Below are 25,112 nucleotides of genomic sequence, written 5' to 3'. Positions count from 1 at the left end.
GAGCGTGTTAGGTTAACTTTTGAACTACCTACCGCACGAGCCAAGCGAGCGAAGGGAAGGAATCACGGCAGAGGCCGGCGTAAATATTCAAATAGGTAGCGAGGAGCGAAGCGACGAGCGTGTAAGGTTAACTTTTGAACTACCTATCGCACGAGCCAAGCGAGCGAAGCGAGCGAGTCGTGGCAGCGGCCGGCGTAAATATTCAAATAGGTAGCGAGGAGCGAAGCGACGAGCGTGTTAGCATAGCTCTTGAACAGTTTATTATAAAAAGTCACTGCCCGCTATCGATAAGACGTTTCAAAAATTTTACCAATATTTGAATAAGTAATTTATAAGCAGTTTTGACTGACTGTAGAATCGCTGTTAGATCGCTGACAGATGTTACAAATGGAAAGGAAATTCGAATGCATTTTCAAATGACAGAAGATTGAATTTATATTTTTTGGTTTTTATGGCATTCAAATGCTTTATAAATATAAATTTATAAAGGATAGAAAAAATTCGATCACGAGGCGGGACTTGAACCCGCATCCTTCGCGCCATTCCGGGGCGGATGCCTAACCAACTCAGCCACTCGTGACCCGCCTGAGCAATCGAATTTATTCTATCCTTTCAGTTTTATGTGTCTTAAGGGACACACCGCGCGCCATCTATTGAGATGATTTAACAACCATTTCAACCAATATGAAGCACTTTTCAGTGAATACAATATTGTAACGATGGAACACGACCTTTTCTTGAATTTATATTTTTTGGTTTTTATGGCATTCAAATGCTTTATAAATATAAATTTATAAAGGATAGAAAAAATTCGATCACGAGGCGGGACTTGAACCCGCATCCTTCGCGCCATTCCGGGGCGGATGCCTAACCAACTCAGCCACTCGTGACCCGCCTGAGCAATCGAATTTATTCTATCCTTTCAGTTTTATGTGTCTTAAGGGACACACCGCGCGCCATCTATTGAGATGATTTAACAACCATTTCAACCAATATGAAGCACTTTTCAGTGAATACAATATTGTAACGATGGAACACGACCTTTTCTTGAATTTATATTTTTTGGTTTTTATGGCATTCAAATGCTTTATAAATATAAATTTATAAAGGATAGAAAAAATTCGATCACGAGGCGGGACTTGAACCCGCATCCTTCGCGCCATTCCGGGGCGGATGCCTAACCAACTCAGCCACTCGTGACCCGCCTGAGCAATCGAATTTATTCTATCCTTTCAGTTTTATGTGTCTTAAGGGACACACCGCGCGCCATCTATTGAGATGATTTAACAACCATTTCAACCAATATGAAGCACTTTTCAGTGAATACAATATTGTAACGATGGAACACGACCTTTTCTTGAATTTATATTTTTTGGTTTTTATGGCATTCAAATGCTTTATAAATATAAATTTATAAAGGATAGAAAAAATTCGATCACGAGGCGGGACTTGAACCCGCATCCTTCGCGCCATTCCGGGGCGGATGCCTAACCAACTCAGCCACTCGTGACCCGCCTGAGCAATCGAATTTATTCTATCCTTTCAGTTTTATGTGTCTTAAGGGACACACCGCGCGCCATCTATTGAGATGATTTAACAACCATTTCAACCAATATGAAGCACTTTTCAGTGAATACAATATTGTAACGATGGAACACGACCTTTTCTTGAATTTATATTTTTTGGTTTTTATGGCATTCAAATGCTTTATAAATATAAATTTATAAAGGATAGAAAAAATTCGATCACGAGGCGGGACTTGAACCCGCATCCTTCGCGCCATTCCGGGGCGGATGCCTAACCAACTCAGCCACTCGTGACCCGCCTGAGCAATCGAATTTATTCTATCCTTTCAGTTTTATGTGTCTTAAGGGACACACCGCGCGCCATCTATTGAGATGATTTAACAACCATTTCAACCAATATGAAGCACTTTTCAGTGAATACAATATTGTAACGATGGAACACGACCTTTTCTTGAATTTATATTTTTTGGTTTTTATGGCATTCAAATGCTTTATAAATATAAATTTATAAAGGATAGAAAAAATTCGATCACGAGGCGGGACTTGAACCCGCATCCTTCGCGCCATTCCGGGGCGGATGCCTAACCAACTCAGCCACTCGTGACCCGCCTGAGCAATCGAATTTATTCTATCCTTTCAGTTTTATGTGTCTTAAGGGACACACCGCGCGCCATCTATTGAGATGATTTAACAACCATTTCAACCAATATGAAGCACTTTTCAGTGAATACAATATTGTAACGATGGAACACGACCTTTTCTTGAATTTATATTTTTTGGTTTTTATGGCATTCAAATGCTTTATAAATATAAATTTATAAAGAATAGAAAAAATTCGATCACGAGGCGGGACTTGAACCCGCATCCTTCGCGCCATTCCGGGGCGGATGCCTAACCAACTCAGCCACTCGTGACCCGCCTGAGCAATCGAATTTATTCTATCCTTTCAGTTTTATGTGTCTTAAGGGACACACCGCGCGCCATCTATTGAGATGATTTAACAACCATTTCAACCAATATGAAGCACTTTTCAGTGAATACAATATTGTAACGATGGAACACGACCTTTTCTTGAATTTATATTTTTTGGTTTTTATGGCATTCAAATGCTTTATAAATTTATATTTATAAAGCATTTGAATGCCATAAAAACCAAAAAATATAAATTCAAGAAAAGGTCGTGTTCCATCGTTACAATATTGTATTCACTGAAAAGTGCTTCATATTGGTTGAAATGGTTGTTAAATCATCTCAATAGATGGCGCGCGGTGTGTCCCTTAAGACACATAAAACTGAAAGGATAGAATAAATTCGATTGCTCAGGCGGGTCACGAGTGGCTGAGTTGGTTAGGCATCCGCCCCGGAATGGCGCGAAGGATGCGGGTTCAAGTCCCGCCTCGTGATCGAATTTTTTCTATCCTTTATAAATTTATATTTATAAAGCATTTGAATGCCATAAAAACCAAAAAATATAAATTCAAGAAAAGGTCGTGTTCCATCGTTACAATATTGTATTCACTGAAAAGTGCTTCATGTTGGTTGAAATGGTTGTTAAATCATCTCAATAGATGGCGCGCGGTGTGTCCCTTAAGACACATAAAACTGAAAGGATAGAATAAATTCGATTGCTCAGGCGGGTCACGAGTGGCTGAGTTGGTTAGGCATCCGCCCCGGAATGGCGCGAAGGATGCGGGTTCAAGTCCCGCCTCGTGATCGAATTTTTTCTATCCTTTATAAATTTATATTTATAAAGCATTTGAATGCCATAAAAACCAAAAAATATAAATTCAAGAAAAGGTCGTGTTCCATCGTTACAATATTGTATTCACTGAAAAGTGCTTCATATTGGTTGAAATGGTTGTTAAATCATCTCAATAGATGGCGCGCGGTGTGTCCCTTAAGACACATAAAACTGAAAGGATAGAATAAATTCGATTGCTCAGGCGGGTCACGAGTGGCTGAGTTGGTTAGGCATCCGCCCCGGAATGGCGCGAAGGATGCGGGTTCAAGTCCCGCCTCGTGATCGAATTTTTTCTATCCTTTATAAATTTATATTTATAAAGCATTTGAATGCCATAAAAACCAAAAAATATAAATTCAAGAAAAGGTCGTGTTCCATCGTTACAATATTGTATTCACTGAAAAGTGCTTCATATTGGTTGAAATGGTTGTTAAATCATCTCAATAGATGGCGCGCGGTGTGTCCCTTAAGACACATAAAACTGAAAGGATAGAATAAATTCGATTGCTCAGGCGGGTCACGAGTGGCTGAGTTGGTTAGGCATCCGCCCCGGAATGGCGCGAAGGATGCGGGTTCAAGTCCCGCCTCGTGATCGAATTTTTTCTATCCTTTTTAAATTTATATTTATAAAGCATTTGAATGCCATAAAAACCAAAAAATATAAATTCAAGAAAAGGTCGTGTTCCATCGTTACAATATTGTATTCACTGAAAAGTGCTTCATATTGGTTGAAATGGTTGTTAAATCATCTCAATAGATGGCGCGCGGTGTGTCCCTTAAGACACATAAAACTGAAAGGATAGAATAAATTCGATTGCTCAGGCGGGTCACGAGTGGCTGAGTTGGTTAGGCATCCGCCCCGGAATGGCGCGAAGGATGCGGGTTCAAGTCCCGCCTCGTGATCGAATTTTTTCTATCCTTTATAAATTTATATTGACAGAAGATTTCTGCCCTGGGATGAGCCGCGAGCTGCTTGCAGCTCGCGCACCACGCACCCTCGAAGGTGAAACGCCCCCCGGAATAGAAAATATTTGTATTTGAAATTTATAAGCACTTCCGATTGACTGTGGAATCGCTGTTAGCAGATAATGGCATGATAATGGAATCGCTGTTAGCAAATTGACGGGGAATTTTAATGCATTTTCAAATGACTGAAGATTTCTGCCCTGGGATGCTTCGCGGGCTGCTTGCAGCCCGCGCACCACGCACCCTCGAAGGTGGACAGCCCCCCGGAATAGAAAATATTTTAATGGGGAATTTATAAGTACTTCCGATTTGCTGTGGAATCTCTGTTAGCAGATAAAAGCAAATTGACGGGGAATTTTAACGCATTTTCTAATTACTGAAGATTTTTGTCCCTGGGATGTACCGCGGGCTGCTTGCAGCCCGCGCACCACCCACCCTCGAAGGTGGACAGCCCCCCGTAATAGAAAATATTTGAATGGGGAATTTATAAGCAGTTTCGACTGACTGTAGAATCAGTGTTAGCAGATGTTACAAATGGAAAGGAAATTCGAATGCATTTTCAATTGACTGAAGATTTCTGCCCTGGGATGAGCCGCGAGCTGCTTGCAGCTCGCGCACCACGCACCCTCGAAGGTGAACCGCTCCCCGGAATAGAAAATATTTGAATTTGAAATTTATAAGCACTTCCGATTGACTGTGGAATCGCTGTTAGCAGATAAAAGCAAATTGACGGGGAATTTTAACGCATTTTCAAATGACTGAAGATTTAAGCCCTGGGATGCTTCGCGGGCTGCTTGCAGCCCGCGCACTACGCTCCCTCGAAGGTTGACAGCCTCCCAGAGTAGAAAATACTTGAATGGGGAATTTATAAGCATTACCGACTGACTGTAGAATCGCTGTTAGCAGATGTAACAAATGGACAGAAAATTCGAATTTATTTTCAAATGACTGCCCTTTTGCTTCAACTCAGGGGCAAAAGAGGCTCGCGGGCTGCTTGCAGCCCGCGCACAACGCACCGTCGAAGGTCGACAGCATTCCAGAATATAAAATATTTGAATTGGGAATTTATAAACACTTCCGATTGACTCTGGAATCGCTGTTAGCAGAAAATTACAAATGGACTGGGAATTCTTACGCATTTTCTAATGACTGCCCTATTGCTTCAACCCAGGGGCAAGAGGGGCTCGCGGGCTGCTTGCAGCCCGCGCACAACGCACCAGCTAGTTTTATACGATAAGGATGAATAAGTTTTAACTTTTAACCATTAAGTTAATACGTAGTACGTAGTACATATTATTAACTCAATGGTTTTAACCAAGGATTGAAAAATCAGACCTTACTAACTAAGAAAGAAAACTATCATACTGTCTACATAATAATATAATGTGCTACTGATTTTTATGAATTGTACAGATATAGGTTCTATCCATAATGGACACTATAGAATATTATATACTTTGTTATTACATATATTTAGTAGTTACATAAATTATATCTATTAAAAACTTAAAATACAAAATGTGTTTTTATTTTTCCATGTAAAGATTTTCTACGTAGGTACATACATATATTACTAGCTGTGCTCCGCGGTTTTACCCGCAGTGCTCCACTCATGTTGGTCTTAGCGAGATGATAATATATACCTATAGCCTTCCTCGATTAATGGGCTATCTAACACCGAAAGAATATTGCAAATCGGACCAGTAGTTCCTGAGATTAGCGCGTTCAAACAAACAAATTAAAAAATGATGAAATGATAATTAAATGATAATTAAATGCCCTTGTTCGTATAATGTAAATGCACCGTGAAAAAGATAATAACACACACTACACAGTTAACATAGAAATTAGCAAGGGCATGAAGGAGGATGGTAGGATTTTTAATAAAACACATTCATGCAGTCATAATTAGTTTATTGAAAAATACAGAAGTAAATATTTTAATATCGATTGAAAATATATTCATCTAATAGACAAGCTGCTCGCCAGGGTAGACTTTGGTATTGAGGACAATCAAGATGATTTAGGGATTTTTTTTATGTATGAGCTTTCCGCCCGCAGCTACACCCACGTTAGCAAAGAAAATAGTTCCCGTTCCCGTGGGATTTCCGGGATAAAACCTATTATGTGTGATTATCCAAGTTACCCTTTATATGTGTGCTAAATTTCATTGAAATCGGTTCAGTAGTATTTGCGTGAAAGAGTAACAAACATACACATACATCCATCCTCACAAACTTTCGCATTTATAATATTAGTGAGTAATTATATGTATTACTTATATATTTGTATTAATTTATATCATATCTTAATATATATAAATCTCGTGTCACAATGTTTGTCCTCAATGGACTTCTAAACCACTTAACCGATTATAATGAAATTCGCACACCATGTGCAGTTCGATCCAACTTGAGAGATAGGATAGTTTAAATCTCAAATCGTTTTAGAGGAAGCGGGCGAAGCCGCGAGCGGTAAGCTAGTGTATTTATAAATCACGTTCATAATGTATATAATACTAGCTGCTCCGCGCGGTTTCACCCCCGTGGCTCCACTCCTGTTGGTCTTAGCGTGATGATATATAGCCTATAACCTTCATCGATAAATGGGCTATCTAACACCGAAAGAATTTATCAAATCGGACCAGTAGTTCCCGAGATTAGCGCGTTCAAACAAACAAACTCTTCAGCTTTATAATATTAGTATAGATTTATAATATAAGTACATATTTATTTGGTTAAAATCTATTATAATTAAATTTTCATATTACCAACTATAGTTTTTACCCGTTTATAATTCAAAATCCTACCCATAGGTTGCCTGGTAGAAATCGCTCAGTGGAGATAAGGCCGCCTTTTTGGTTTTACTTTTTGGTGCTAAATAAATTCCGCACCTCTACAAAAATTATGAAGGTATTCAATAAATCCTACTAATATTATAAATGCGAAAGTTTGTATGGATGTTTGTTACTCTTTCACGTAAAAACTACTGAACCGATTACAATGAAATTTAGCACACATATAGAGGGTAACTCGGATTAACACATAGGATAGGTTTTATCCCACGGGAACGGGAACTATGCAGGTTTTCCTTTGCAAACGCGGGCGAAGCCGCGGGCGGAAATCTAGTTTTAAATATTTTTCAAATTATTTCTCGATGAATACAATAAAAAAAAGTAATGAACAATATTTATTTATTAGTAAGAAGGATGCATGTAAATTAATGGTAAGGAAAATTAATGAATATTATCTATTTCCAGGCCCGGACTTTTACGGAACCAGGGAAAGCGAGGAAGCCATTGAAAGCAGAGAAGTTACCTCTGGGGTCGTATTATGACCCCTTATTTCGAGACAGTTTACCCGCTTTGTCTAAAACCTAATAAATTATATACTCTTGTGACTATATACTATCCTACTAATATTATAAACTAGCTTACCGCCCGCGGCGTCGCCCGCTTTGTCTAAAACCTAATAAATTATATACTAAAACCTTCCTCTTGAATCACTTTATCTATTAAAAAAACCGCATAAAAATCCGTTGCGTAGTTTAAAAGATTTAAGCATACAAATGGACATAGGGACAGAGAAGGCGACTTTGTTTTATACTATTCATTTATTGAGAAAGATTACATCGCCTACATCACAACATACGCCATATGGCGTAACTGCACGCTCATTTTTTATTTGTTTGAAAGTGAAACGCATCAAATATGCCTTCGTGTGTGTTACGATATTGCACAAATAATACGGAAAAGTGCAAAGGAATTACTTTCAACGGTAAGTACCTAACTAGATAATAATTTTTAAAACTTAGAGCTAAAAAATGGCGCACAGATTTTGTTCGTGGTGCCTCCTCCATACGAAGTAATATTATCTCAATGTTAATCGCACAGAAATATTATTTTAATAGATTTCCGCCCGCGTATAATACCATAATTAACCACGGCTGGTTATTGCGATCATAATATGAATTTGCCAGTCATTTCAATTCACGGCGTAAACTACAAAGAAATTTTAATTTTTATTACAAACTAGCGGTCCGCCCCGGCTCCGCCCGTGGTACATATTAACGTTTTCTCTACATAAGAACCAACCTCGTACTTCAAGGAATATAATAAAAAAAGAATTATCGAAATCGGTTCAGCCGTTCTCGAGTTATGCGCTTACCAACACATTTTGGGATTCATTTTTATATTATAGATAAATTTAGCACACATATAGAGGGTAACTTGGATTAACACATAGGATAGGTTTTATCCCGGAAATCCCACGGGAACGGGAACTGTGCGGGTTTTCCTTTGAAAACGCGGGCGGAAATCTATTAAAATAATATTTCTGTGCGATTAAAATGTAATCTTTCTCAATTAATAGTATATAACAAAGTCGCTTTCTCTGTCCCTATGTCCCTTTGTATGCTTAAATCTTTAAAACTACGCAACGGATTTTGATGCGGTTTTTTTTTAGAGTGATTCCAGAAGAAGGTTTTAGTATATAATTCATTCGGTTTTAGACAAAGCGGGCGACGCCGCGGGCGGTAAGCTAGTTCTTAATTAAAAACAACCGACTTCAAACTTGCACAGACAAAAATGCTCATAAAATAAAAACTACTGGGCCTATCCGAATAAAATTTTTATGGGACCAATTCGACACCATTCCGCATCGAACAAAAAAAGAATCACGTAAATCGGTTCAGAAACCTCGGATACATAAAAAAAAAAAAACATACCAACCGAATTGATAACCTCCTCCTTTTTTTGAAGTCGGTTAATAAATATCTTAAACCGTAAACTTAATTAAAATTAACCCTTACAATATTTATCCACTAACTTATCTAGTATATCCAAAGCCCTTGCCCCCAAAGCTTGCCACTGCGCTTGAACCTGAACCTCCATTTCCCTTATTCTATTCCGTTCCCTTTGCAAGTTCATGTCATCTTTATGTTCTAATATCTTGAATTTCCTCCAAAATTCCTCTGTCTGGAGTAATCGGTGTGTTGTCCGGTTCATATGTGTTAGTCTGTGTCTTCGAAGTCCTCGAGGGTAGGTCAATCTTGCTCGACGAGGTATTTGTGACCGTGTTTCTTCTCTATGTGGCCGAACTCCATGAACATGAGAGTGGGTAGAATGGGAGCCCGTTTCTGTAAAAAAATATTTCATATATATAACAAAACTAGTGGTCCGCCCCGGCTTCGCCCGTGGTACCTACGTGTTTAAACTATCCTATCTCTCAAGTTGGATCGAACTGCACATGGTGTCCGAATTTTATTATAATCGGTTAAGTGATTTAGGAGTCCATTGAGGACAAACATTGTGACACGAGATTTATATATATTAGATAGATCATTACATCATTATGACATAGACAGATAATCAAATATTATAAAGAGGAAAACTTTGTTTGTTTGTTTGATTTTAATGAATAAGCTCATAAACTACTGGACCGATTTTAAAAATTCTTTCACCATTCAAAAGCTACATTATCCACGAGTAACATAGGCTAGGTTTTATCCCGGAAATCCCACGGGAACGGGAACTATGCGAGTTCGTTTTGAAAACGCAGGCGAAGCCGCAGGCGGAAAGCTAGTAATATTATAAAGCTGAAGAGTTTGTTTGTTTCTTTGAACGCGCTAATTTCAGGAACTACAGGTCCGATTAGAAAAATTCTTTCGTCGCAAAGTAGCCATTTATCGAGGAAGTCTATAGGCAATAGTATACATCATCACGCTAAGACCAACAGGTGTGGAGCAACGCGGGTGAAACCGCGGGGCACAGCTAGTAATATTATAAAACGGAAGAGTTTGTTTGAATGCGCTAATCTCAGGAACTACTGGTCCGATTTGAAAAAATATTTCCGTGTTAGATAGCTCATTTATCGAGGAAGGCTATAGGCTATATATCATGGCTATATTTTTCAATAAACTAATTATGACTGCATGAATGTGTTTTATTAAAAATCCTACCATCCTCCTTCATGCCCTTGCTAATTTCTATGTTAACTGTGTAGTGTGTGTTATTATCTTTTTCACGGTGCATTTACATTAAACGAACAATGGCATTTAATTATCATTTAATTATCATTTCATCATTTTTTAATTTGTTTGTTTGAACGCGCTAATCTCAGGAACTACTGGTCCGATTTGCAATATTCTTTCGGTGTTAGATAGCCCATTAATCGAGGAAGGCTATAGGTATATATTATCATCTCGCTAAGACCAACAGGAGCGGAGCAACGCGGGTAAAACCGCGGAGCACAGCTAGTAGATAATATAGGTTCTATCTTACCTTCAAACTGTGTTTCTTCATGTGGAAATGGAAGACCAGTTTCAGCTTTTGTTTCAGGTTCTGTTGGTTCAGGTTGAGATTCTGAAATATATTTAACAACAATTTATTTATAAATTTATAAAGAATAGAAAAAATTCGATCACTCAGCGGGACTCGAACCCGCATCCTTTCGCGCCATTCCGGGGCGGATGCCTGACCAACTCAGCCACTCGTGACCCGCCAGAGCGATATAGATTTATATTTATAAAAGCATTTGAATGCCATAAAACCAAAAATTTCAAATTCAACTATTTAATATACTACACCAAGTAAAAATATTTACAACTAGCTTCTGCCCGCGGCTTCGCCCGCGTGGTGTTTTAATAAAAGGTAGCCTATGATCTTTCTCAGGGTCTAAAGATTGTCTGTGCCAAATTTCATCAAAATCGGTTGAGAGGTTTAAGCGGGAAAGCGTAACAGACAGACAGAGTTACTTTCGCATTTATAATATTACTAGCTTACCGCCCGCAGCTTCGCCCGCTTTCTCTAAAACGATTTGAGATTTAAAGTTTAAACTATCCTATCTCTCAAGTTGGATGGAACTGCATATGGTGTGTGAATTTTATTATAATCGGTTAAGTGGTTTAGGAGGACAAACATTATGACACGAGATTTATATATATTAAGAAGATAGGGATACCACACCAAGTAAAAATATATACTATTATACAAAGGGATTAATACGGTAGGTACATAAGGCGGCCTTATAGCTTACTAGCGATCTCTTCCAGACTGCCAAAAGTAAGAAAAAATCGTAAAATAAATGTTACACGGGTGGCTGTGAAACCTGAAGATAGAATACATAAATGAATACTACGAAAGGATAAAATACGTATTATTAAATAGAACATGCTAAATTGGAAAGGTGCGGATAAGTTTTAAAATTTTCCATAGAGGAAGTTCGTCTAAAATCCACAGGCAGAGAATTCCACAGTCGGAGAGCGGTTACAACAAATGAGTTACCAAGGAAGCAAGCATTCAATTTTCAGGACAATTTCAACGCACGGCACGATCTGATCCCGTACTAAGCTTTCGCTTGTGTAATGGAAACCAGATGGCTGATAAACAATAAACATACATATTATGTATATAATTTTAAATAAATACTTATATAGATAACTAGCTTTCCACCTGCGGCATTGCCCGCGTAGTCAAAGAAAAACCCGCATAGTTCCCGTTCCCGTGGGATTTCCGGGATAAAACCTATCCTATGTCCTTTCTCGGGTATCAAAATATTTCCATACCAAATTTCATGAAAATTGGTTCAGTAGTTTAGGCGTGATTGAGTAACAGACAGACAGACAGAGTTACTTTCGCATTTATAATATTAGTATGGATGTAGTGATGATTTTGTTAAACACACAAACACACACGCACACACACACACACACACACATACATGCATGCGTCTATTTCAAACTAGCGGTCCGCCCCGGCTTCGCCCGTGGTACATATTCACGTTTTCTCTACATAAGAACCATCCTCGTACTTCAAGGAATATAATAAAAAAATAATTAAAGAAATCGGTTCAGCCGTTCTCAAGTTATGCGCTTACCAACACATTTTGGGATTCATTTTTATATTATAGAATAAATAAATGTAGTATCATCTCAAATTAATCTATATCTTACGTAGATGTTCCTCCTTTATAATTATAATAAGCGGAGAAGAAGCCCTCGACCCTTGCGTTGGCTCTGGAGATTCACTTCGAGGTGATGCTGGCTCATCGTCTTGAGACACTGAAAAATAGTATCATCATGAATAATAAATATTACAAGTGATAACTGCGTTACAAACAACCGACTTCAAACTTGCACTTGCAACATTTACAAATACAGACAAAAATGCTCATAAAACAAAATCTAGCCTATCTGAGCCTATCCGAATAAAATTTTTATGGGACCAATTCGACACCATCCCGCATCGAACATAAAAAGAATCTCGTAAATCGGTTCAGAAACCTCGGAGTAATCGGTGTACATACATAAAAAAAAAAACATACCGGCCGAATTGATAACCTCCTCCTTTTTTTTGAAGTCGGTTAATAAAGAGGAAAACTTTGTTTGTTAGATTGTAAATTAACTCCGCCAATGACGGTCCCAAGCCCGTATGCAAAAGGAGGAGGGTTGGCTGAGAGGTGACCGAGCCAGCTGTAAAAGGTCAACGTCGAGTATCGGGCGACGGTTAATTAACCCGACAATGATAGCTTAACCAGCTTGAATAAGTGAGGGTAGGAAATGACCTTCACAACCCGCAACTCTTAGTACTTTTCCTATGGAATCGGGGGCCTTGGCTTAATCGCCCGGGCTACGAGGTAGAAAACCTCTTTAAAAAGTCACCCCAATCTTAAGGTGGGATACGCGCCAATAAGATGCATGGCTTGCGGGAGGCAAGTTACTAGCGCCAACCTCGTCGGACCCGGCTAACGACGTTGTATACGTGCCTTCACTGGGGAATGGGCGTCACCCCTAGTGTGACGGTTATAAATCGACCCTACTCGTGGGAACAAAATGAGCGAAACCAATCAACAAAAAAAAAGCATAAACCAAAATAATATGATTCAACAGACTTTTCACAAAAGTATGTTTACTCGAACTAGAAGCAACTCGACTTCTTCTTTACCAGCAAAACTGATAACTGAAGAGAGAATTTCAGACAAACCAAATTCAGAACAAAGTAATCAGACTTTGATAGAGCTTCGACCAGAAAGCCCCCCCTTAGAAATAATAAACAATAAGGTGGACTGGCAAAGAGACCAAATTCCTACAAAGAGAAATAAAAGAAAAGAAACTAGCCCAATACAAAACGACACAAATAAAAAACTGAAAAATACTTCCGTTTTTGCAGTACCCACACAAAATAGTTTTGAAATCTTGAATGAAGATACCTTAGAAGACAACAAGAAAGAAGAAAAAGTATACATTCCTAAACCTGAGCCTATCTTTGTCACAGGTGTCCTAAATATTACATCTCTCAAGGAAGTTTTAAATGAAATAGTAGACAATAGTTCATACACTATGACCACCCTGAAATCTGGACATGTTATAAAAATCATGCCTAAAGACATCCAGGTATATAAAACTATTAGAGAGAAATTTATAGCGAACAATATTTCTCACTATACTTATCAGCTTAAGTGCGAGAGAGCATATAGAGTTGTCTTGCGCGGGCTACATGCATCAGAAGACACTGCACAGATAGCCAAAGAGCTGTCGAATATAGGACATGAAGTCAGACAAGTGGTGAATGTAAGGCACCGGGCTACAAAAGAGCCACTACCTACCTTCTATGTTGACCTGGAACCAAAGAGCAACAATAAAGATATATTCAAGGTAAAATACTTGAATAACATGAAAATTACAATTGAAGCGCCATATAAAAAAAAGGAAATACTTCAATGTAAAAGATGCCAGAGATTTGGTCATTCAAAGAACCAATGCTATAGACCATTCCGTTGCGTTAAATGTGGTAAAGATCATCCTACTTCATCTTGCATTAAAAAACCAGACACCGAAGCTACTTGTGCGAATTGTGAAGAGAAACACCCGGCTAGCTACAAAGGTTGTAGCATCTACAAGCAATACAAAGAACGGATCTTAAAGAGTGCACCAAAGCCAAAAGTAAATCCACCATCACAAAACGTAACTTCTACATATATGCAACCTACTTTATATAACAGGTACTCAAGAGTACCCAATCTCAATAAAACATATGCAGAGGCTACCAAGGCAAAATTAACAGACACACATTTTGAAAAAACAACAGACCTTAACGACATCATGAAACTTATGGAAACTATGCTTGACAAACAGCAAAAGACAATAATGACCATGGTTGAAACAATGGTAGACAAAATGATGGATCGCATGGTCCAGCTAGTCAGCAGCCTTGTTAAAAAATGACTCGAAACCTCCGAGTGGTCACTTGGAACGCCAACGGCTTGACGGAGAGACGTCAAGAATTTGAATTATTTTTAAAAACAGAATTTATTGACGTAGCACTTATATCTGAGACAAGGTTCACTTCTAAATCGCACACAGTTTTTGACAATTACAAAATGTATGCAACTAATCACCCATCTGGAAACAGCCATGGAGGAAGTGCCATTATTGTTAAAAATAATATTAAGCACTACCCAATTGAGAACTATTCCACAGAGAAAATTCAAGCAACTTCTATAATAATCGAAGACAATAAATTGGAAACTGTACTGTCAGCCGTCTATTGCCCGCCTAGACATATAATATCTGAAAAAGACTTCAACAACTACTTTGCGACCTTGAATAAAAGATTTGTCTGTGGAGGGGACTGGAATTCAAAGCATCTTCACTGGGGTTCTAGAGTCTATAACCCAAGAGGTAGACAACTTATGAAAACAATTCAAAAAATGAATCTAGAATACTTATCTGGTGGCAAGCCTACATATTGGCCAAATGACAGGAACAGGATACCTGATTTGCTTGATTTCTTTGTTACAAAAAATATAGATAATAATTACGTCTCAATAGAATCACCTATCGACCTCACTTCAGATCACACTCCTGTCATCCTAAACATAAGCTCAACAATCACTCTGTTGCAACCACAACCTAAGTTATATAACCGTAAAAACACGAACTGGCGTAAGTACCAAGACATAATAAACACACTGGTGGATCTGAAATGCAAACTTAAAACCCCGGATGAAGTAGAAAATGAAATAGAAAAACTCAATATGACAATTCATAATGCTGCAAATATTGCCACTTCAAAACAGAAAGGTAAGCCTCCAAAACAAAACTCTTATCCACTAGAAATCAAAGTGAAAATCAAAGAACGCCGCAGACTTAGAAAAATATGGCACAGGAGCGGGTATCCGAGCGACAAAACAGCTTTCAACAAATTCTCGGAGGAACTGAAAACTTACATTAGCCAACTAGAAAATGAAAACATCCAAAATCGTATTACAAATCTAAGCCCCAATGCTGACACAGATTATTCATTGTGGAAAGTAACTAAAGCCCTAAAACGCCCTAAAGCTCATATGTCCCCTCTCCACAACAGCAACGGAGGGTGGGCTAGATCGGACAAAGAAAAGGCTGAAACATTTGCAAAACACTTAAACACTGTTTTTCAACCACACCCTGAGAGTAATCCTGATCATACGGCAAAGGTGAATACATACCTAGGCTCGGCAAAACAGATGTGTCTTCTTCTTAAAAGCACTAGTCCAAAAGAAGTCGCTAGAGAAATCAGAAACCTCAAAGAAGGTAAGGCACCTGGATATGATATGGTCGATGCTACTTTGTTAAAACATCTTCCACCTAAAGGAATTATGAAAATTGTCAACATCTTCAACGCTCTTCTAAGACTCGAACATTTCCCAGGGCAATGGAAGATAGCACAAGTGGTGATGGTGCTTAAACCAGGTAAACCGCCGCATCAGACGACCTCATATAGACCCATTAGCTTGCTGCCAATTATTGGAAAACTGTTCGAGAGAATACTACTCAGCAGAATTAAGGAACACCTACTCACTGTACTGCCCGACCATCAGTTTGGATTTCGTGAAAACCACGGAACAATAGAGCAAGTCCACCGAATTGTAGACATAATAAGTAAATGTCTTGAAAACAAATTGTACTGCTCTGCTGTCTTTTTGGATATAAGTCAAGCATTTGACAAGGTGTGGCATGAAGGCCTTCTATATAAATTGAAAGAGAAGCTCCCTCACTGCTTTTATTTAACTCTCAAATCTTACCTCACCAAAAGAAGCTACCAGGTGAAATGCAACGAAGATCTATCCGAACTCTACGAGATAAAATCTGGTGTCCCACAGGGCAGTATCCTAGGACCGATACTGTACCTTATTTATACAGCTGACATCCCCGCGAACAGCAAAACAATGATTGCGACTTATGCTGATGACACCGCATTGATATCCATCCATAAGGATCCAGGAACTGCATTTCTCATGATACAAGAGCACCTCACTGTAATTGAGACATGGCTAAAACTATGGAGGATAAAAGCAAATGAGAGTAAGTCCACGCATGTGACATTTACGCTCAGAAAGGAAACATGCCCGCCGGTAACCTTAAACAACAAAGAAATACCCCAAGAAGATAGTGCTAGATATTTGGGTATGCACTTAGACAGAAGACTGACATGGCAAAAACATATATGGACAAAGAGAAAGCAACTTGATGGAAAACTGCGTAGCCTAAATTGGCTGATAGGTCACCACTCAAAATTGAAAGACAATAGTAAAATTCTAATTTACAAGACAATCTTAAAGCCAATCTGGACCTATGGCATACAGCTTTGGGGCTCTGCCAGCAATAGCAACATTGAAATCCTAGAGAGATTCCAGACTAAGGCTCTCAGAACAATACTTGGTATCCCCAAATGTATTGCAAATAAATACATGTACCTTGACCTCGGTATAGCCACAGTTCGAAAACAAATTGTCGAAAGCAGCCAGAAATATCAGGAAAGGCTAACAGTACACACCAACGACCTTGCTCAAGCGTTAAGTGGAGAGGGAGGCCAACAATACATCAGGCTAAAAAGACAGGACATTACAAACCTTGCTAAAAGATTCTAAAATAGATAAAAATTAAACAAATATAACACTGGACTACAAGGGTGGAGTCGTTGGACGAGCCCCTTGAAACAATATCATGTTCCCGGACGGAGTTCCAAACAATATAAAGGCCAATTGTTACCTAACAGATTGCCTGGTCGCAGTAATATAAAAAAAAAAAAAAAAAAAAAAACAAAAAAAAGGTTGTAATGAATAGGCTCATAAACTACTGGACCGATTTAAAAAATTCTTTCACCATTCGATTCGAAAGCTACATTATCCACGAGTAATATAGGCTATATATTATCACGCTAAGACCAACAGGAGCGGAGCCACGCGGGTGAAACCGCGCGGCACAGCTAGTCATGAATATTTCAGGTACATAGAGATAACAATCTATACTAATATTATAAAGCTGATGAGTTTGTTTGTTTGAACGCGCTAATCTCAGGAACTACTGGCCCAAAACTCAACTCAACACTCAAGAAACTCTTCAGCGTTATAATATTAGTATAGATATTATAAAGCTTAAGGGTTTATTTGTTTGAACGCGCTAATCTCAGGAACTAATGATTTGCAAAATGCTTTTTGTGTTAGATAGCCTATTCATCGAGGAAGGCTATATATAGGCTATATATCTTATCGAGGAACGCTATTGGCTATATATCATCTCGCTAAGATCTACAGGAGCAGAGCAATGCAGGTGAAACCGCGGGACACAGCTAGTGTAGTAAATAGGTAGATTACATCCTTACATTCAACAGACTGTCTTGGTTGTGGAGTAACTTGGCTAGTGTCATTTCCCACACTCACATTTGGCTGTTTATCAGTCACCTGAAAAAAGATGCAATATGAAAAAAAAAAATCAGTACATATATGAAAAATACTGTGAGTCCCATGTAAGGGGACCAGATGTATTATACATCTGTTTCACTGATCGATTTTCTTTTAAGGGACAAGTAGGTGATCAGCCTTCTGTGTCCTGCCAGACCGAGACATTTTTTTTCTTTGTCTCCACCGGGAATCGAACCCAGGACTCTAGGAGCTACGCACACGCGTCAACCTCTGTACCAAGGAGGCGATGAAAAACATGGTAGGTGTTATTTATTTATTTTACTCTTTAATACAACTGAAACAGTATATACTAAAATATACAAAAATAAAAGCAAGAAGCAATTTAGTGTATTTGGCGGCCACTTAGTAGTGATCTCTTCAAGGAAACCAAGGTAGAAGGTAATCAGTTCATTGTTTTAAAGGAAGGTCGAGAGAGAAAAAAAAATATAATAAAAATCCTACTAATATTATAAATGCGAAAGTTTGTGAGGATGTGTATGTTTGTTACTCTTTCACGCGAATACTACTGAACCGTTTACAATGAAATTAAGCACAATATAGAGGCTAACTTGGATTTACACATAGGATAGGTGTTATCTCTGAAATCCCATGGGAACAGGAACTATACAAGTTTTTCTTTGAAACTGCAGATGAAGTCGAGGGTGCAAAGCTAGTGATAAATAAATGAGTATAATTTTGTTGGACATTATGTAGTTTTAACCTGTGATAGTCCAGCCTTTTCTACTTGCAAACCCTTCGCTACTCGAACTCCCAACATTTTAAGAACTCTCAGTTCTAAATCTGTCAATTTGGCATATACAGCAGGACCAGTTCCAATTGATGCTCTATGCACACGGGCAGCCTTTTTTTTGGTATTATTTTTGAAATCGCTCCAAGCCTGGAATCGTGCAGATAAGAAAACATTTAATGGAATACAAATAGAAAGCGTTTTATTTGTCACCATGTAAAAAAATAGAAATCTTAATAATCTAACAGAACAGGGAAAAAAGAGATAGTGGTGGTGTAGCGACACCTCGCTCTGAATCGCGCAAGCGAAATGTTTCGCTACAGAGCTATATATACAACTTTCCGACATCATCCATTGGGGCCTTCACGGCCGGCCAGTCGAGTAGACTGGTCGAGGATCCTCCCTTTTTCGATGGAGGAATTCCACCTTCCTTCCTCCACAGTGGTGACCCCTGACAGTTCACAACTCCTTCTGTCCATTCATGATGTCCATGCTCACCTATCCCTTCCCCGCCTACGATCACCGCCCGCCAGCCAGCGCACTCGGCTTCAAATGGAGTACTGTCCACTACCATGTGCGATCGCGCATGCTTGGGCAGCTCCACAGCCATCCTCACTGCACACTCCGACTCACTGGAGCATTACACGCAGCATCACCGCACTCAGTTCCGACTCACCGTGAACTAGCGGCTTCCTGTTCCGACTCACTGGAACATACCTGGCACTGGCAAGGCAATTCGTACTACGACCTCCGGTCTCGGAGGGGAGTCCTGTAGCGACACCTCGCTCTGAATCGCGCAAGCGAAATGTTTCGCTACAGAGCTATATATACAACTTTCCGACATCATCCATAGGGGCCTTCACGGCCGGCCAGTCGAGTAGACTGGTCGAGGATCCTCCCTTTTTCGATGGAGGAATTCCACCTTCCTTCCTCCACAGTGGCAACAAGGACTGCCCGTTAACAAAGCAGCAACCATGAATTAATTAAATGTATTGCTGCACTGATTTTCAGAGACTACATGACTGTACAGATGCAATGATTCAGTACTACATTTTTATTTGTGAAGGTGTTGTTTACATCACTACACTACTAAAAACAAAGTCGCTTTCTCTATCCCTTTGTATGCTTAAATCTTTAAAACTACGCAATGGATTTTGATGTGGTTTTTTTTATAGATAGAGTGATTCAAGAGGAAGGTTTAAGTATATAATTTATTAGGTTTTAGACAAAGCGGGCGAAGCCGCGGGCGGTAACAACACATACACAAAACAGTAACCATGTTTTATATAATAGGAAAGCTTAAAACACTTGACATACCTTCTTCCATTTTTCACAACTTTTAGTATCTCCACTGCCCTCGCTATTTAAAATCACAGTCAGATCCTCCCAAAGGCTCAAAGTTGAAATCCTACTTCTTGTATTGGTGGATGGTTTGCTTAAGTCACCATGTCTAAAACAAGTGATAACTGCGTTAAAAACAACCGACTTCAAACATGCACTTGCAAAAATGCGCATAAAATAAAAACTACTGGGTCTATCCGAATAAAATTTTATTGGGACCAATTCGACACCATCCCGCATCGAACAAAATAAGAATCACGTAAATCGGTTCAGAAACCTCGGAGTAATCGGTGTACATACATAAAAAAAACATACCGGCCGAATTGAAAACCTCCTCCTTTTTTGAAGTCGGATAATAAATAAATAGTTCATGACAATTTTCACGCACGGCACGATCTGATCCCATTCTAAGCTTTTGCTTGTGTTATGAAAACCAGATGGCAGATAAACAAACATATATTATTTTTAAATAGGTATTAACTTATATAAATAATTAACACCCAGACACAGAGCAAACATCTATGTTCATCACACAAATATTTGCCCCGAAAACAAGTTAAATTTTGTAGTTAATTCACTGGATCATAACTTCATTAAATTAATAATACGTATCGCAGATATATTGCACTTACCGCTCCATAAACGTCACCATCAAATCAAATTGAACCGAACTTGTCTTCATTTTTTATTTAACTTTTAGGAATATTTTAATTCAAAAACACGAACGCCAAGATCACGTAAACAATAATATTATATTATAAAAACAAACGACCAACGTCACATAAAAAACCACCACAAATCACAATAGATAATAACATTAGACACAGACACAGTTTGCTTCCCTAAGTCCACCATATAAAAATGTATTTCTAATTTCATAAAGTGGTAATTGGGTTGGCTTTAGTTAACTGCCGCACGAATTTGTTGGAAATATTTATATTGTTAGTTAGCTAGGTAATGTAAGATTGTAATTCCAAAATATTATCGTTAGGAAACTTGTAGTTTTTTAGTTATTAATTTTTAAAGTTAATAATTTTTTGTGCGAAAAAAGCGCATTTATCCGTTTTGTTGTACAAAAAAAGCGGACCAAGACGTTCCATTTCACTGTACGCAGCGGCCGGCGAGTGCCAAAAGCGACTTTAGGGCGATTCCCACTCAAACAAAAAAAAATCTACGTAAGTAGGCTAAAAAACTATTAAACTTTTATTTTTAATATCCAAATAGGTAGCGAGGAGCGAAGCGACGAGCGTGTTAGGTTAACTCTTGAACTGCCGCACGAGCCGAGCGAGCGAAGCGAGCGTGCCGCGGCAGCGGCCGGCGAGTGCCAGAAGCGACTTTAGGGCGATTCCCACTCAAACAAAAAATAAATCTACGTAGGTTAAAAAACTATTAAACTTTTATTTTTAATATCCAAATAGGTAGCGAGGAGCGAAGCGACGAGCGTGTTAGGTTAACTCTTGAACTGCCGCACGAGCCGAGCGAGCGAAGCGAGCGTGCCGCGGCAGCGGCCGGCGAGTGCCAGAAGCGACTTTAGGGCGATTCCCACTCAAACAAAAAATAAATCTACGTAGGTTAAAAAACTATTAAACTTTTATTTTTAATATCCAAATAGGTAGCGAGGAACGAAGCGACGAGCGTGTTAGGTTAACTCTTGAACTGCCGCCAGAAGCGACTTTAGGGCGATTCCCACTCAAATAAAAAAACTACGTAGGTTTACACAACTTGTTTGTATTTTATTTATGTATCGTAAATTTTTTGTTATTATCGTCTAATGCTTAGTTAAAATGATTTTACACCAATTCCATACATTTTGAGGTTAGAATAGGAAAATTGATTTTTCTCCAAAACTATTGGTTTCCTAACTTTCCCCGTTTGGGGGGAGGGTCCCCCCCGTCCTCCTCCCCCCTCACCTCCCACAAAAAACCTATAATACGTGCGGCAGTTAACTAAAGAAACCCCTGGTAATTTGTTGGTTATTACTTAATAAACGCATTGTCAATTTCATAAACTATTAATTTTAACTTAGGAAATAAGGCCGCCGGGGGAGGGGGGGGAGAGGACACTCGCAAGTCGCAACTCACTAGGCAATAATAATTATTGGCCTCGGCGAAAAAGATAGAGTCGCCATCTTATTTGCTGAACATGAAACATCTATTAAGTTTTGGTTTAGTCACCAAAAGATGTCTCTGTAATATTATTTCCTGTGATTATTTCTAAAAACTAATAAATCATTTAAACACGATCCTGTAAATTGAATCAACATTTTTCAAGTACTTTATAATTACTCATAATTTCATTTTTATTTACTTAAATCCGGTACACGTACCTTAGGTAGATACAATTTAGTAGCAAGTACAAGTTACAATTTAGTTGACGACTAACGTAAGCGTGGGTATTTTCGGCATGTTAAGGGTCTTGCAAGTTTCAGGTGGATTTGTAATTTTTCAGGGTTCGGTATCGGAACGAAAGCTTTTATTTAAGAACGTATAGTTCTTTGAGAAAAGAATCGTGTTATTTTTACGATCAAAAAGCCATTGGTTTTTTTTTAATGAATTTTCTTGTCCACCCTTCATTTGCGTGCTATTTCGTGTTAAAATTTTGCCTTGCGTCTAAATTCGTGAATTCGTGTTGGCTATTTCGTGATAGTATTATAAACGTTTATTGTAGGCATTGATTGTGAAAAATCTTTATTTTAATTAACTTAAATAAGGGGCTTAAAATGAAATTAAGAGAAATAATAATAAATATGTTTTATTAATATTGGTAGGTAACATACAATCACATGGATTACTAATTACTAACTCTGCTGTGGTAGTATTATATTAAGTAGCATTTAGTTTTATTTAGGGTTAAAACTTATATTAATACTAGCTTTCCGCCCGCGGCTTCGCCCGCGCATTCAAAGAAAAACCAACGAAACCGTATAGTTCCCGTTCCCGTGGGATTTCCGGGATTGCGTCATTTTCCCGGGATAAAAAGTAGCCTATGTCCTTTCTCGGGTATCAAAATATCTCCATACCAAATTTCATGAAAATTGGTTCAGTAGTTTAGGCGTGATTGAGTAACAGACAGACAGACAGACAGAGTTACTTTCGCATTTATAATATTAGTATGGATGGCTCCTCCGTGGCACCCACTCTGGCGTTAGTGAGGGCCTGGCTCATTCGCATTGAGATAGTTGGGTTCCTTTTCAGGAATCTTTCATACCAGTCTCGTCCGGGAATGCCGTCTTTGAACGGATTTGCTCTATTTAATTCCCGGACGAGCTTCCCTACCGATAGAAGCAGCTGTTCCTTCGATACTGGGAACCCAATATCTGCCATATGGAGGACCCATTTCACTATTAATTCTTCTTCATCTTTTGTGAGAACTGTTGCATGTCCAGCAGGATTGGTATGCTTATTCTTCAATTTATCTAGTAACGTTTGATATGGAACTTTATACAGCTTGGAAGCTTTATAGGCAGTTAATTCACCGCTTATAGTTTTAAGCAAAGCATTTTGCAACTCTTCATCTGTATAATATTTCTTGTACACCTTTGCCATATTGCATGTTTCTGAAATGAAACGATAATTTTAAGAAGTATCCTATAATATTATCTTATATTAACTAAAAAGTTTTTTAGCAAGTGGGTAACGTAGATAATTTTAAACCGCTCTTTAAAAGTAAATCCCATGTCAAAAACTGCCCTAGCCAGTACAAAGTGTAAACAGAATAAGCGAAATGCCCATAACGCCCAAATAGTTTATCCTATATTAAGACCATTTTCATTGAGAAGTAATTAAAAACAAACACATTTCAGGATATTCGTTCCCTTAGGTCTCCTGACTAAAAAAAAATACTATGCTCCATGATCTAGCAGTGCACGTGCCTGGTCTCGTGTAAGTACCTAGATCTGCAGAAGTGTCAATACCTACTTACAATTCCCGGCATCTAACTTTAGTGCTGACCGATTAGGTGGGGGATGTCAAAAGTCACTACTCTTTTCCCTACGTTCTGCGCATCCCCTCTCCTAATCGGTCAGCGCTAAAGTTAGATGCCGGGAGTTATACTTAAGTTAATACCTGCTCAAAATAAAAACAAACAAACTTAATTTAGCACCCACGAATTTACCAGCAACGCCCAAAAACTGTGTAGGTTATTTCGTGTTAGTCGATTTTACATATTTGCGAACTTATTAACTGCAAATCATTATCAGAAAATATAAATACACTAATGAGTACCTTATACACCAAACAACTTTAACTTACTAAAAATACAAAGCAAAAAAAAAGCGTTTTTGCATAAATGTTCAGTGAGACGAATTTGCCTGGAACGTCCAAGTTAAGGGAAACTTCAATGTCATATTGTAATAAATCTGTTCACAAAATTATATACCGAATTTCCCCTGGACGAACAATTAACTATTCTACTATTTAATTTTTAGGTTAGTTTTATTATAAAACGTTTATCTGAACAACAAACGCGTTATAAACTAATCAGTAAAATACTGCTAATTCGGGAATAACACGAAGTAGCCTACTAAGGAATAATAATCTGCTGGCTAATTCGGCAGTCGAAATTTCGCTAATTTTAGGAAATCTATGCTATTAAACTACCCGAACTTGATATAAGATCAATAGCAACAAAATACAGAACAGAATTAACTTAATATCTTGATAAATAGACTTACCTGTATCTTGTAGGGGTCTTATAAAGTTTCGTGTACGACCTTACGCTCTCAGTAAGCACGCGCGGCTATCACAGCTGTTTGAGGCCGACTGTCGTTTCGTGTGTTTTGTTGCGTTCCGTTTTGCCGTGAAAAATTAGATATTTTGTTTTTTTGGTAGGGTAATGTTTATAGAACACACAATAAAGTTTAGTTTTAAAATATCTTGTCAGAATTTCTTAATTTAGAATCGAAAAGCAAAACACACGAAATACCCCACTAGCCCGAAGTAACCCGCCTTTACCTTAAACTCGATTAGATCGCAGATCAGACCAATCTGAGAGTATTTTTTTCTATATATAAAAAAAGTACACACACTGTCACTCACATTGAATTCAATCTTTTCAATCATGAGAGGTATCTA

The 25,112-nt window shown here is 38.4% G+C and overlaps 1 protein-coding gene across 2 annotated transcripts; it reads right to left on the bottom strand.

The window, feature by feature from the left end:
- Positions 1-8,950: 8,950 nt before the first annotated feature.
- Positions 8,951-20,805, bottom strand: LOC123702477. Of its 2 annotated transcripts, XM_045650238.1 has the most exons (7): positions 20,673-20,804; positions 20,017-20,149; positions 18,673-18,849; positions 17,873-17,951; positions 12,184-12,291; positions 10,514-10,594; positions 8,951-9,369 (listed from the first exon to the last, which is right to left on the bottom strand). In XM_045650238.1, exons 1-7 carry the CDS (start codon positions 20,720-20,722, stop codon positions 9,032-9,034), a joined length of 966 nt encoding a protein of 321 aa, XP_045506194.1. In that variant the 5' UTR covers positions 20,723-20,804; the 3' UTR covers positions 8,951-9,031. The 2 variants fall into 2 exon arrangements, with proteins under 2 accessions (XP_045506194.1, XP_045506195.1); XM_045650239.1 differs by lacking the exon at positions 18,673-18,849 and having other exon boundaries at positions 20,673-20,805.
- Positions 20,806-25,112: the final 4,307 nt, after the last annotated feature.

Source organism: Colias croceus, chromosome 23, assembly GCF_905220415.1.
Source record: "Colias croceus chromosome 23, ilColCroc2.1".
NCBI lineage: Eukaryota > Metazoa > Arthropoda > Insecta > Lepidoptera > Pieridae > Colias > Colias croceus.
This window is presented reverse-complemented; position numbering and strand designations above follow the sequence as displayed.